This window comes from Bos mutus, chromosome 9 (genome assembly GCF_027580195.1).
Source record: "Bos mutus isolate GX-2022 chromosome 9, NWIPB_WYAK_1.1, whole genome shotgun sequence".
NCBI lineage: Eukaryota > Metazoa > Chordata > Mammalia > Artiodactyla > Bovidae > Bos > Bos mutus.
In genome coordinates, this window is record NC_091625.1 from 90,790,615 (window position 1) to 90,805,864 (window position 15,250).

Genomic DNA, 15,250 nt, shown 5'->3' on the forward strand with positions numbered 1-15,250 from the left:
AGTCACACACCAGAACACTTCTAGCAACAATTCTGGCCCCAAATAAAAAAATCCCTAAGTCAAAACTTAGCATTTGAGAAATTTCCAGAGAATTATAATTTTTACAATAAGAAGATTAATAATTTTTTTTCTAATCTCAAATTCTACAGTTTATATAATCTACTTTATGAGTCCCTTTGTGAAGTGAAAGTGTCTAAGTCGACCCCACAGACTGTAGCCCGCCAGATTCCTCTCTTGATGGCATTCTCCAGGCAAGAAGACTGGAGTGGGTTGCCATTTCCTTCGCCAGGGGATCTTCCCCATCCAGGAATCGAACCCAAGTCTCTTACAATGCAGGCAGATTCCCTACCAACTGAGCTATGAGGGAAGCCCTATGAGTCCCTTTCAGTTCAGTTCAGTTCAGTTCAGTTCAGTCGCTCAGTCGTGTCCGACTCTTTGCGACCCCATGAATCGCAGCACGCCAGGCCTCCCTGTCCATCACCATCTCCCGGAGTTCACTCAGACTCACGTCCATCGAGTCGGTGATGCCCTTTAGGTATCAGTAAACTTGCATTAAAGTCCTCCTGGGCTTGATTCGTCACACAAGGTCTTCCACATATGTGAAAAAACATCAGAAACGTCAGCTTTGTATGATCTTTACCGTCCGAGCCATCAGGGAAGCCCTGCTTTGCATACTCTTTAAGCCAGTTTTTCATCAGCAGATTTTTAAATACTCACCTTCCGGGTGATTAGCATGAACATAATTTTGAAAATAACACAAGAAGGAGGGCCTTGGGTCCTGGAGGATACCAGCTGGCATCACGGTGCAGAAACTTAAGTGCCACAAAGCAGAAGCTGCTGAAGGAGTTGGACTTCCCTGAACTGGGAGGTCAGGGATCACAACCTCCACGAGCTGCGTGTGTCGCGACGATGTCGCTGCAGCTGCGAGAGAACTACACGCTCCAAGCCGCGAGGTGGGGCGGGGCGCGAGCTTTGCACGGCGCCGGCGCAATCCTCGGCGCCTGACCCATTTTGAGTGCTTCTGCTGCCGGCTTCGTGCCCGCACGGGTCGGTGGAACCGTGCGATGTCCTCACGGCCTCGACCCTCTGCCCTGCCCAGTGTGCTCCTCAAGCTGCGCGTGACACAAGCACCTCCAGGCCACCGTGGCATTCCTGGAGCAGGGCCACGTGTGCGTGGGCCGCCACGTGGTCACTGACCCTTGTCTCGCGCAGCCTGGAGGAATTTCGTGTCCCCTGGGCCGACTCGTGTGACACGTGCTGGACTATAATGACGACCTCGATCCAAAAGCTTAGAGGGTCTTCCCTCTCCAGGCCTACATGTTACAGATGCAGAAGCTGAGCTCCGCGAAGCCTGAGGTTCTGTGACGGCGCTCTCCGAAAAATGGGGTGTCAGCCAGTGGTCGGGTCTGAACAACTTGGCTCCTCAGCAACAGATCACACACGGAGCCAAAGGGTACGCCCCTTTCCCACGAAATTTTCTTAGCCTTTGGCGATTGGTAATTAAATGACTGCCTTAAGAGACAATGGGAAGCGGTTTTGTACTGCACCGGGGAATTGTTAACATTCTTATAGCAGAAATACTGAAGTGTGAAAGTGAGGACTTTGGAAGTGGGGGGGGGAGGGGTGGGGGGGGAGGGGGTGTGCAGGGCATAAGCGGTCCCCCAGTTTTCATTTCCTTGTAGCAGGACAGTTTGGTTTAATTTATTTAACTCGACTTCTTGCTCTTGTTCATGATTAAGCTGTGTACAGATGCTAGAGAGTTTGGTCTCAAGTTTTCATAGACTGGGTGAGATTTTAGTGTTCAGAGTTCTTTCTTTTGTTTAAAGGAATGCTCTCCTAATGCTAGTAAATAGCCTAACTGCCTTATAAGTAGAAAACACACACACACACACACACACAAGCAGGGGAACTACAAAGGTGAATGAAATTAAATGTCAGTGAAAGTGAAAGTTGCTCAGTCCTGTCCAACTCTTTGAAACCCCATGGACTATACAGTCTATGGAATTCTCCAGGCCAGAATACTGGAGTGAGTAGCCTTTCCGTTCTCCAGGGGATCTTCCCAACCCAAGGATCGAACCCGAGTCTCTTGCATTGCAGGCAGATTCTTTACCATCAGGGAAGCCCTCAAATGTCATTGGCCAACCCCATACCAAGAGGAGGTTTTTCCTTTTCAAGGTGCCCACCTTCCGTATAACCTCCAAGGAAGAATTGGGCAGAAGTCTCATCCCAAAGCAAACCATGCAGTGATTCTGTTCATAAGGGTGGAAGCAAAATGTGATCAGTGTCTGGTGGCTCAGACAGTAAAGAATCTGCCTGCAATGCAGGAGACCTGGGTTCAATCCCTGGTCGGGAAGATCCCCTGTAGAAGGAATTGGCTACCCACTCCAGTATTCTTGCCTAGAGAATTCCAAGGATAGAGGAGTTTGGCGGGCTACAGTCCATGGGCTCACAGAGTCAGACACGACTGAGTGAGTTAACACTCTCTGCAAGTACTAACCACATATTCAACAGGTGGAAACAGCCACATTAGGCCTGCATGGTCATTCCATTTATGCCTGTGGTGGCAAAAAAGCAATATGCTCAAGTGTCAGAGATTTACTTATACCAGCTCTTTAGGGGGATGAAAAGGTAAGTATAAATACCTCTAAGAGTTCTCTGAGGGCTAATAAACTGAAATGTGGGAATACTGATGGTCTTCAGGCCAGGAGGCAACTGCTTTACTTTCAGGGAGGAAAAACAAAATGATAATAAACCCCCACAAAACAGATACATTCAGTTTGGTGGAGAGAGACGTAGAGAGAGAAAGTCCCCATCTTAGGACTTCAGGGAACAGTCTGAGAAACACCAGTCTAATACAGCTACTTGAGTTGCGCACTGAAAATTCACTTGAGGATGGTCATTTGATCACAAAGGGCATTCAGTCCACAGCAAAGGGGCTGACCTGCAGCTAAGACCGCCACAGCCACTGAACTCATAACTCAGGGGATCTAAAGCTCCCCTAAAGCTAAGGAGTGAGAGGAAGAGTCGTCCCCTGCCCCCACTGTCTGGGCTTAAAGCCAGCCAAGCCAACATACAAAGGCCGGGCCTAGCGCTTCCCCTTTGCCACAGTCCTCCCATCACCCGTCCCCTGATTACCAGACACCCCCCCCCCACTCTGCCCCTACACTGTGCTGTCAAGCACCCGTGAATCACGCACTCCACGCCTCTTCTTCCTTCCATTTGCCAAACCCCGTAACCCCCGTGAAATGGCTATATCTTCACTGCAGTTCCCTTGGGGGTTGGGTGACACCAAAACAGCCTGACTGAATTCATTCACACAAATACACAAGTGGTTGCCAGTTCCCTGAAGCTCACCAACTCCCTCAATCGCATCTAAAGGAAGATGTTTGCTAACTCCAAGAAATCTCTGATTTCAGGCAGTTCAGCAAAGTAGACAATTCAAGACAAATACCAGCTTTGTCCAGGGGTACAGCTCAGAAAAGTCCCCAAATGTAAACTCCACACATGCCCCCTCCATGTCCCCATTTCTAATCCATACAATTCTAAAATTGCTTCAGAGGGTTTATTTTTTTCTTTTTTAACAATAATGCCCACGGTGGCAACAGCCATGGTGGTCACTGGTAAACCTGAAAACATCTTGAACACTTTTTCATTAGCTTCCTGTAGGACACCAAACAGAAATATACCAATTACATGTGACTAAGGTAAGAAAAATATACAACTATATTTAAAACACTTAAATTAACAAGATAGTACTTTTCCATTCTAACAAAGTATCATACATTCAGTTTAAACAAGAGTTAATACAGACACACTTTTCCAAAATACCATATGCTAGTTGAAAATGAGTGACCGTGAGATTTTTCCAAGAGGTTTCTAATTAGCAAAATGTACAATTTTGAAGAACTGTCCATTCTTTTCTGGAAGATAGTCACTGAACAGGTTAAAATGCAAATTGATGTCTCTCTCATAAACCTAAGTATGCTTACTTCATTTTTCTGAATGAGACTTTGGCTGTCAGCAAGTCTATTATAGCTTCTTTTCCCTTAAAGACAATAATATACACCATCAACAATGACACCCCTTACAATAACCATAAACTTTGTGTGTAGTAAGCCCTATCTAAATGTTTTCACGTGTTTCTGTATTAACTGACCTACACTGATTGTTATGCAAACTGAGTTAAACAAGTGTAACAGGCCTACATTTATACCTCTGCTCTGAAAGAACATCAGATGCTGCCCACGTGTTATTTCAAGGTCAAGGCTGCTACACATTTGCATGTGGTACAAAACAAAACTTTTCTCCACTGGCTTTTTCAGGTGAAGAGGTTGGACCAAAATCCAACACATCTGTGTGACAGCGGCCACCAATTGTAGTTCGACCCTCAAAACGAACAATGGCCTGTTCTCTGTAATGATCATACCATTCCTGGCCAAGGCTCTGCTTTACAGAATGTGTCTCTGTGTTCTGACTCTTAAGGAAGCAAAAAAAAAAAAAAGGTGGGGGCGGGGGGGGGGGGTGGGCAGACTCTCCCCATTTCTCTCCTTTGGCCGCCACAAGTCAGCATCTGATCTAAGATTCTCTGGATTTATTCCCATCCAATGACTTCAAAATTCCAAGAAGTGCAATACACAACTTTCCAAAAAAGAAACCCACGAAATTGCAAAAGATCGCTACATAATACTGTGAATGAAAATCAGAACAAGATTGCCAACCGAGGAAACAAGGCACTTGGTAGCAGGAGTCCAGGAGGCCCCAGGGAGCGTGGGGCTCAGTGAGTCAACAATTTCAGGCGAGTCAACCAGCTGACCAGCAGGGATGGTTCTGGAGACGAGGACTTGGCGGCCGAGGAGCCGGCTTTCTTTTTGGTCCCTTCTTCCGGGAACGGAATCGTGGCGCTGCTGTGGAGATCCGAAGTGATGTAGCACCTGCTGCCTCGGATGTAGTCTGCGCCTCGGACCAGCTGCCTCTCGGTCCCGGGCCTTGAGAAGCGGTACGTGGGCGAGGAGCTTTCTTCGAGGATGGGAGGGATACGCTCGTTACTGAAATACCGGCAGAGGGCATCCTCACCTGTTATCGGATAAAGCCCACAAGCGGTCCATTAAAATACCCATCATCCGCACACCCGCTGCTCAGACTTGCCCTGCTTCTGAAACAGACACCGCACCCTGCCTTCCACTCACGGATGGGCTACCAGGTCCCCCAGGCGGCTGGGCCCATCCCGCAGGGCTTTGAGAAAGCGGAAATGGAAGACATTCACACTTCAGGCTGCTTTTCTATCTGAGAGGTAACACGGGGGCAGAGAAGAATCAGTGAGCCTGCCCTTTTTAATCAGTATAGGATTTTCATAATTTCACTTGAGATCAAAAAACAAAGAAAATCTTGTAATGCTATCACTCCTTCCACACCTGTGCTTGTTCAATACCTGCACCCTGGAGCACCGGCCCTTGGAACCACGGTTCTTACGCAGGAGCATCCCTCAGGGGCATTCAGGAAGGTGGGGTGCCTTTGCTTGTCACCCTGACTGCAGGGCAGGCACTCTCCACCTTTAATGGGTGGGGTTCAAAGATTCTACTGCTCTGCAAGGCTTGGGACATTTCTGGAGAAGAAAGAATGATCCTACCCTAAAAGTCAGCCCCCCTGGGCTGGGGAGCAGGGCCGGGGAGGTAAACGTAAAATACAGGGCACCCTGGCAGCATGCAGCCTTCTTTTGATCAAGAAGTTCCACTTCTAAAAATGTATGAAGACTGGGACTTCCCTGGTTAAGACTCTGCTCTTCCACTGCAGGGGTCACAGGTTCAATCCCTGGTTAGGGAACTAAAATCCCACATGCTGTGAGATTCAGCCAAAAAAAAAAACATAGGAAGATCTATGTACAAGGTGTTTCTTGAAGCATTATTTACAATTGAGAGGAAAAAAACAGAAATAACCTAAATGTCCAACCATAGCAGACTGAATAAGTGTTCAAATGGTAAAGAATCTGCCTGCAATGCAGGAGGCACAAGTTCAATCCCTGGGTCAGGAAGATCCCCTAGAGAAGGAATTGGTAACCGACTCCAGTATTCCTGCCTGGGAAATCCCATGGATAGAGGAGACTGGTGAGCTACAGTCCATGGGGTCATAGAAGAGTTGCACAGGACTTTGCAAATAAACCACCTACACTGATGAAAGTGAAAGAGTAGAGTGTAAAAGTTGGCTTAAAGCTCAACATTCAGAAAACGAAGATCATGGCATCTGCTCCCATCACTTCATGGGAAATAGATGGGGAAACAGTGGAAACAGTGTCAGACTTTATTTTGGGGGGCTCCAAAATCACTGCAGATGGTGATTGCAGCCATGAAATTAAAAGCTTACTCCTTGGAAGGAAAGTTATGACCAACCTAGATAGCATATTCAAAAGCAGAGATATTACTTTGCCAACAAAGGTCTGTCTAGTCAAGGCTATGGTTTTTCCAGTGGTCATGTATGGATGTGAGAGTTGGACTGTGAAGAAAGCTGAGCACTGAAGAATTGATGCTTTTGAACTGTGGTGTTGGAGAAGACTCTTGCAAGTCCCTTGGACTGCAAGGAAATCGAACCAGTCCATCCTAAAGGAGATCAGTCCTGGGTGTTCATTGGAAGGACTGATGCTGAGGCTGAAACTCCAATACTGTGGCCACCTCATGCAAAGACTTGACTCACTGGAAAAGACCCTGATGCTGGGAGGGATTGGGGGCAGGAGGAGAAGGGGACGACAGAGGATGAGATGGCTGGATGGCATCACCGACTCGATGCACATGAGTTTGGGTGAACTCCGGGAGTTGGTGATGGATAGGGAGGCCTGGCGTGCTGTGATTCATGGGGTCGCAAAGAGTAGGACACGACTGAGCAACTGAACTGAACTGAACTGATTGCCGTAAGACAGATTACTAACGCAACTATTACAAAAAATGCACGTGTTCCTCTTACATAGTATTTCTGAACATCTATCTATTCCATTTTGCATATTTTTCCTAAGTGTATAATATGTAAATACAGAAACAATTAGAAGATATACAAAACACTCAGAGTGATTATTTCTAGGTTGGGGAAGCAGATTACAGGAAGTTTTCTTATATTTTTTATTTGTTTTGCTTTTGTAATCAAAGGGGGAAAAAGTTACTTTTAAAAAGTGCCCATAGGAGTCTATTCATATGAAATGCCTTAAATAGGTAAATCAAGAGACAGAAAGTAGATTTTTGGTTGCCAGGAGCTGAAGGAGGTGGGAGTGAGGAATGACTGCTTACAGGGTTTTCTTGTTGAAGTGACAGAATATTCTGGAATTAGTACAACTCTATGAATATACTGAAACCCACTGAATTGTACATTTTAACAGGGTGAGCTTTATGGTATGTGAGTTGTCTCTCCAAAAAAAGGTCATGTTCTGTTTTGTTTTGTTTTCCTGAAGTATCCATTATTTTATGCAGATAACTTTCCTTCTAAAATGATAACACCAGGAAAATGTGGAAGGTGGGATAGAGGTCAGGTATCTTTCCATTTTCCCAACCTCACACTCCCCACCCCTACACCCCGTATCTCAAATATTAAAAGACTACATCTGGGGCGTCAAAGGCTAAAAAAGACTGGCAACAAGGCTGTGGACATCTCAGATCTAAACAAAGGACTGCCCTGCCCCCTGCTGTCTGCTCCACAGATTTTCCATGTCAGCTAAGGGTGTCTTGGACCTCAGATGGCATCTTCTTCCTTTTTCCAATTTAGTATCATTCAGGTAATTCAGCTATTTAGGTGACAAACTTTACCAAGTCCCAGGGAAATGTCAGGGGTTGAGCACTTTGGCAGTTGAGGCACCAGAATTTATTTCTTCTTCCTTTTCCTATCTCAGGCCAACCTGCTGTCTATCTTTTCAACAGCTCTTTGTTCTAGCACTGCAAAATCAATGTTAGGCTGTCTTGACAATCAAACGTAATCTGGGTCAACATTTCCCTTAAGAGAAGCATCATCATCAGTAACTTGGAATAGAGTGTAAATTAAACACAAGTTTCTTTTCCAATAGTAATTATTCTCTAATATAAGGACGGGGAAGAAAAAAAGCTACGCCTGTCCATCAAAAATAAGACAGACTCCAATAATGAAAAGCTAAAAATTGAGGATGGGATCGTTTTATGAATAAGGTATTTCTACTTGTTTAGAAATTGGACCATCAATGTCTACAGCCGGTGTAAAGCACACAAAACTAATTAGGAGATTTACAAGCACTAACTAGGATTCACTGATTCAATGGACCTGAGTTTGAGCAAACTCCCGGAGACCGTGAAGGACAGGGAAGCCTGGTGTGCTGCCATCCATGGGGTTGCACAGAGTCAGACATGACTGGGCAGCTGAACAAAGACATAGGTAGAAACTTAGAGGCCTTCAGCAGCCCTGATGTAGATGAGAAGATGACTTCTGTGGTCACTGACCACACTTAGGAAGAGGCCCAAGATGAAGGCCTGGGCTTTACGTTTGGTGCTTTTCTGTTTGCTTAAACTTACTTTTCCTCCCATGACCTCGAGGTCTAGCAAAAGGGTCCACGATGCCCATCCAGCTCGCGTCCGCAGGCATTGACAGAGGCCGGGGCTTGCCTTCAGAGGAAGGGGAAGAAAAAGGAGAAGTTGAGAGTTTCTGGACTTCAGAGAACCCTTTACTTAGAACTAGACCGTCCTGCACCCCAACACCACACTCACTGCAACGTAAGCAAAACCTAAAGTAAGGAAAAAGTGTTTTAAAGCGGTGGGTTTCCTCAGCACGCCATGAGGACAGAGGCGTGCTGAACTTGAGTCTGTGGGTCCCCGGAGCAAAACAACTGCAAGTTGAAATGCAGGCACTGAAAGTTAAAACCGTAACATGATCTCACCCCACTGGGCCTGGATGCCAGGCGGTGTGATGACTCAACCAGCCTTGGCTTTGGAGAGATGAATAAAGGTCTCATACTTGGAATTTCATTGAGGTTTATGTTTTCCTCAGATTACCCTGCAAGTCTGCCAAATTCATCCAACAGTCCCAAATAAGGAAGGGGGAGGGGAAGAGGACAAACACCCCGCAGCGTACCGTAAGATGGCGTTTTCTCTCTCATCTTTGCTGGCAGAATGTTGGTTTCCACGGAATAGCCAGGCAGCTGATCAGAATCCGCGATGGTGAATCTCCGTCTCCGGCTTTCCTGGTCCAGGAAGGAATTGGGGGACTCGGAACCCTTAGGACCAGGCTGTGGCTGTTTACATTTACTGAATCCGTAAACAGAACCCCCATTCTCTTCCCTGCAGGATGGAAGGCAATAATTAAGTTGCTTACAAAGATCCTCTCAAACAAAAGAATTATGAGGCATACTATTGCCAGCACACAGAAGACAACTTAAATTCTCCTTTTCCTCTGGAGGAAAGAGCAATACTTTTTCAAGCACAGCTGCTTCTCAAATACATAAAGATCCTATTAAATAAAAGTAAATATCATGATCCTACTAAATAAGGGGAAATGAGACTTTTTCGTATATGTAGTTTAAAGGATACAAATATACCTTTGAAAAGCTAGCTCTGGTTTCCCTGTACACCTATCCTATAGTAGAACTGGATCTCCTGTTTACTACAGACACCACAAGTGAAGATATAACCAAACCTTTTTTCTCATGCCAAGATTAGTATCTTTGCCAAGATCAAGCAAAGAAGACACTTGAAGTATGGCAGTTGTTAGATTTGAAAATGATGTCAAAAACTACAAAGGGGCCTTTATAGTGACCAATGGAAACTGTCTATTTTCTGAACTAAGTACAGAAAATCAGCAAAAATTGGACCACTGCCTGCAACTTAATTCTTTCTGAATGCCAGCTTATACTAAGACTTATAAAATTAATTTTAGTTGAGTCCAAGTTACCAGCTGGTTAACTTTTTTGCATTTAGTAAATTCCATTAGGGGATCATTGCAAAACAACTATATAAATACAGAGTCTACTAAGTCCAAACAGTCTAAAGATCAGCCTGGCCTACTGGTATTCCCAGTGAGTCTGCTACTTGTACCCACCCTGACTGCCACCATGAATCTGTCTCCTTCTATACTTTTAAACCTGGAATACAGCTTCCCTATTCGCAACGCTTTCCACACTCACCGCTTGTCCTCTGTGACCATTTGCATGTTTCATTCCTAATAAAATATGCTTTATTAACGGTGTCTTTCAGTATGTATGTGTCCCCACATGTCTTCTCCCAAATACATTAAGAGCCCCAGTTCCCTCTTGCCCTTACTATGTGCATACTCTTTTTCTTGCCATGGCTCTTGTGACCCCCTCGCTGAGACTCAGGCAAGAATATTCAGGATTAGGGGTGTTGGGGTGATCCTCCCTACAGTTTCTGATAGAACAGTTCACATGCTGGTCATCAAAGCAACAAACAGCTCCTTATAGTTTTAAACGCACTTAAGATCCAACAACCACAGGAACTCTTGTCTGTGAATACGGGGAAGAGTCTTATCTACCAACCGGAATGCCCTGATCACTGAGGTCACTGCTCCACCTGCTGTAATAAGTTCTGGGCAAACCAAGACTCAAGGAGGAGGATAATCATGTTACTTCTTTTTTGTGCCCAGGAAAGAAACACAGTGGATGCAAAGAGTTCAGCTTAAAACAAAAACAAATGAAAAACTCCAATATAAAGTGAAACATCACTACAGGTTCAGTCCAGACTTCTATCTTATGAAATATTACAGCATGATTACGTATTTCTCAATTTATTCTTGAACAGTTGACTAAGACGCTGGCAGTTCTCTAGGGGCAAGAACTACATCTGTTTTGCATAAGATGGTAAATCAGGCCCAACTCTCAGGAAATATATGTTGAATAAATGAGCCAGATTCTCTAGTTTTACTAGCATATGTAAATATGTCAGATGGTATAAATAAGCCTGTATTTCATACCTCAATCACCCCCTATATAACATCTGGCATGACCATCCTCACTTCACCATAAACATTTAAAATAGCCATTAAGAAAGCAATGATCTTTAAGAATTCATAATAGATAAATACACATAAACACATATGGATGCACAAATACAGGGCATTCACACCTGTTTTCACGTTTTTTAACTCCTATGAAGAACACGTGTCTCTCTCAACAAGATAAAACTGACTTTGATCTTGCAGAAATATTTATTATCTTTCTCCCCAGAGATAAGTTTACCATGTAGTTAATGAAACTTCAGCTTCAGGGAACCCCCAAACAGCCCATTCCACTGCCCAGTGAAGAATGAAAATGACATGACCCAAAAGCACATGCTTTAAGGACCCCCCTCCTCCCCATCAAACTGTCTGACTTCAAGGTCCATAAAACTGGATCTATCCTTACACTTCCCCTTTAAGAATTACACTTCCGTCCCCCAGTTTTTCTGAGATATAATTGACATATAATGTCATATTCATTTCAGATGTGCAACATAATGACTTATGTATATATTGCAAAATGATCACCACAATAAGCTTAGGTAACATCCATCACCCCACACAGTGACTAATTCCTTCTTTCTCCTGATGAGAACTTTTAAGATCTAGTCCCTTTGCAACTTTGAAGATATACAACACAGTATTGTTAACAGTCACCATGCTGTTGACCCCAACAGTCCATTCCCAGGACTCAGCCTGTAACTGGAAGTCTGTACTTTTCTGAACCCTTCACCCATTCCTGACCCCCACACTCAGGTCGACGCTTTCTGACAGTGGATTCGGGCCTCAGCCTCCTCTTGAGATGCTCGTGGTCTTCCCACCACCAGCAGCATCCCCAGGCCCAGAAGACGAGCACACCACGAAAATGGGCACGGACTTACCGGGGCGAGTAGGGAACACTTGGTGGAGGAGGAATATAAAGATCCAGGATGGCTGGCTTCTCCTTCTTCAGCGAGGCATCCATCGTGCTGTCCGGGGACTGGGTGGTCGTGGTGGGAGGTGAGGTCTGAAAGGGAGCAAGCGTAAAAGCTTGGAGGTTAACTCAGAGATCGTTCTCCACAAAACCAACCCCAGCCTCTGGGTAAACAGGGTCCTGGGTCATTTGCGTGTCTGCAGCTACTAGCAACATTCAACATATATTCTTCTTTGAGACACTTACAATCTCTTTGTTTCTTAATATGGTTGATTTACAATGTCGTCTTAGTTTCAGGTGTACAGCAAAGTGATTCAGTTATCCGCATGTATGTATGTGTAACTGAATATATTTCTTTTCAGATGCTTTTCCATTATAGGCTATTACAAGATATTGAATATCGCTCCCTGTGCTACACAGTAGGTCCTGTTGGTTATTTTATGTATATTAGTGTGTATGTGTTTAATCCCAAGTTACTAATTTATCCCTCCTGCCCTTCCCCCTTTGGTGACCATAAATTCATTTTCTGCCTGTGAGTTTACATTCTGTAAATAAGTGCATTTGTATCATTTTTAGACTCCAGATTAAGTGAAATCATATGATATGTGTCTGACTTACTTCACTTAGTACGACACTCTCGAGGTCCGTCCATGTTGCTGCAATGGCATTAGTTTATTGTTTCCTATGACTAATGTCCCATGGTATGTATAAACCATTTACCAAGAGTTTTGAAAGGCTAGATGTATTGTGAGAATCCGAGGCCTGGGAGTCAGGTAACCAGGAGGTTAGAATTCTGGCTCTGAGCAAAGCACCTAAACTCCCAATCCTCGGCTTCCTCCTCTGAAAAGCAATCATACTGACAGCACCTCTCACGGAGGGCTGCGGTGAGGACAGAATGAGTTAGTTCACACTGATCACTGACAGCACTGCCACTGACTAGGAGTGTGGCCTCGGAACTTGGACTCTCTGGGTGCAATCCTGGTTATACCTCTGATTCGCTGTGTGTCTCCAGGCAAATCACGCAACTTCTCTGTGCCTTATCTACAGAATGGGCATAAACAGGAACAAGCATAAAACTCCCATGGACAGAGGAGACTGGCAGGCTACAGTCCACAGGGCCACAAAGAGTCGGACACGACTCAGTGACTGAGTGTGCACGCACACACACACACACGCACACACACACATGCACACACGGTAGCAACAAAGGGCAGCTGTGAGAATTAGGTAACACATGTAACGGGCTTTAGCACAGGCTCATCACACAGTAAGTACACAACCTTATGCTGTTTGAGTATTCACGAGCTAATTTTTTAAATTTAAAATTCACATGGCTTCATTTTAATCGTGTTATTGGTCTCAGGGGACCTTTTTTTTTTTTTAAATCTTGTGAGACCTTCAATCGTATCTCTCCTATAGTCTAACAGTGACGATCAGCCCTTTCTGGTTGGTAAAAGAACAGTGAGAAGGCCATGGCAACCCACTCCAAAATTTTTGCCTGGGAAATCCATGGACAGAGGAGCCTGGCGGGCTACAGTCCATGAAGTTGCAAAGAGTCGGACATGACTTGGCAACTAAACAATAACAAAAGGAACAACAGCAAGGAAATCTGAGTCAAGGCACGAAGATATGTGCGGAAGGCCAGGGGGAAGCACCATGTGAGAACTGCGCTAGGCCCTGGGGAGACAGAGAGAGACACCGAAGCCCTGTCTGGCCCAGGTAATGATTGCTGGAGACCCTCCCAGAAGTGAGAGTGTGAAATGGAGTCTGAGGCTTGGCAGGATGGGAGTAGCAGTGCTCACAGAGCGACGGCCCCATTTGGGGGAGGACGTTGAGGCTCAGGGAAACAGACTCCCCAAGCATATACAGAGAGCCTGGGAGCTCTCTGCACCAAGGAACGGATCCACACCTCAGCCTGACCATCTTAGACAACATCTGAAGACACGGGGCCCAGGACCCAGGCTCTCCACAAACAGAAGTAGAAGGAAATGGGCATTTCCATAGAGCAGGTATTTCCCTAAACTCCAACACTGATCATTACTTCTAAATCAATAACCTTCGTTTACCAGGGTGGTGGCCTAAAAACAGAGCAATGAATACCTTTCTAGTAATAACATTAATGATACGGACAAGAACTAGAGATGCTCCCTCCCAGCAGAGGTGGGCACTCAGGCATACAGACCCCTGAAGAACAACACAGAGGGCAAAACCCAGGATGGGGGCTGAGAAAGTGTACAGAGTACTGGTCTACCAGAGTTCTTGTTCTGAGAAAATCGTGGACTCAGTGCCAGGATACTAAGCTATAAAATGGCCTCTGAATTTTGTTTTTGGCTGCATCAAGTCTTAGCGGAGGCACAAGGGGTCTTTGCTGCAGTGTGCGGGCTTCTCTCTAGTTGTGCTCATGGACACACAGGCTCCAGAGTGTTTGGGTTCTGTAGTTTGTGACACATAGGCTCTTGAGTTGGTATTCTTGCCTGGGAAATCCCATGGGCAGAGGGGCCCCGCGGGCTATGGTCCATGGGGTTCCAAAGAGTTAGATGTGACTTAGCGATTAAACTGAAGAAGGCAATGGCAACCCACTCCTGTATTTTTGCCTGGAGAATCCTGTAGTCAGAGGAGCCTGGTGGGCTGCTGTCCATAAGGTTGCACAGAGTCAGTCACGACTGAAGCAACTTAGCATGCATGCATTGGAGAAGGAAATGGCGACCCAGTCCAGCATTCTTGCCTGGAGAATCCCAGGGACAGAGGAGCCTGGTGGGCTGCCATCTATGGGGTCACACAGAGTCGGACACGACTGAAGTGACTTAGCATGCATGCATACACTGGAGAAGGAAATGGCAACCCACTCCAGTATTCTTGGCTGGAGAATCCCAGGGACAGAGGAGCCTGGTGGGCTGCCGTCTATGGGGTCGCACAGAGTTGGACACGACTGAAGCAACTTAGCAGCAGCAGCAGCAGGCTCTTGAGTTGGGGGCTTGGTTTTCCTGTGGCATGTGGGATCTTAGTTCCCCAACCAGGGATCAAACCCGGGTCCCCTGCGTTGGAAGGCAGATTCTCAACCCCTGGACCTCCAGAGAAGTCCCCAGCATCTGCATTTTGATGGCTGTTCTCTAGCTGGGTTGGAAGTGAAGCTACATGTTTCATTCCTCACCTTCATCTCTTCCCCCAAACTGCACAGTGAGTGGAACTTGGCAGGAAGGTAGACAAAGGAAAAAGGAAGCATGTCCCTTTTTAAGTGAATTTCCAGAGGTCAAGGAACTGACTCTAGCCTATACTTAGAAATAATGTTCGCTTTCCTTCTGAACACATCCACCTGATTTTTCCTCTGTCATTTCAAACTCAGTGATGATCAGAAGACCTGCCATCTCTGCCTCCTAGATGGTTCTCTTCTGA

The 15,250-nt window shown here is 45.6% G+C and overlaps 1 protein-coding gene across 4 annotated transcripts in view; it reads right to left on the minus strand.

Moving 5' to 3' along the window:
* Positions 1–3,527: 3,527 nt before the first annotated feature.
* CNKSR3 (CNKSR family member 3) overlaps positions 3,528–15,250 on the minus strand; it is a 106,136-nt gene continuing 94,413 nt past the window's right edge. For 3 of the 4 annotated variants that reach the window (XM_070376896.1, XM_070376897.1, XM_070376898.1), the window contains 4 exons: positions 11,826–11,950; positions 9,070–9,275; positions 8,514–8,603; positions 3,528–5,073 (listed from right to left, as the gene is read on the minus strand). In XM_070376896.1, coding sequence (XP_070232997.1) covers positions 4,775–5,073; positions 8,514–8,603; positions 9,070–9,275; positions 11,826–11,950 — 720 coding nt within the window. In that variant the 3' untranslated portion in view covers positions 3,528–4,774. The remainder of the gene's footprint in view (positions 5,074–8,513; positions 8,604–9,069; positions 9,276–11,825; positions 11,951–15,250) is intronic. The other variant, XM_070376899.1, reaches the window with a different exon arrangement.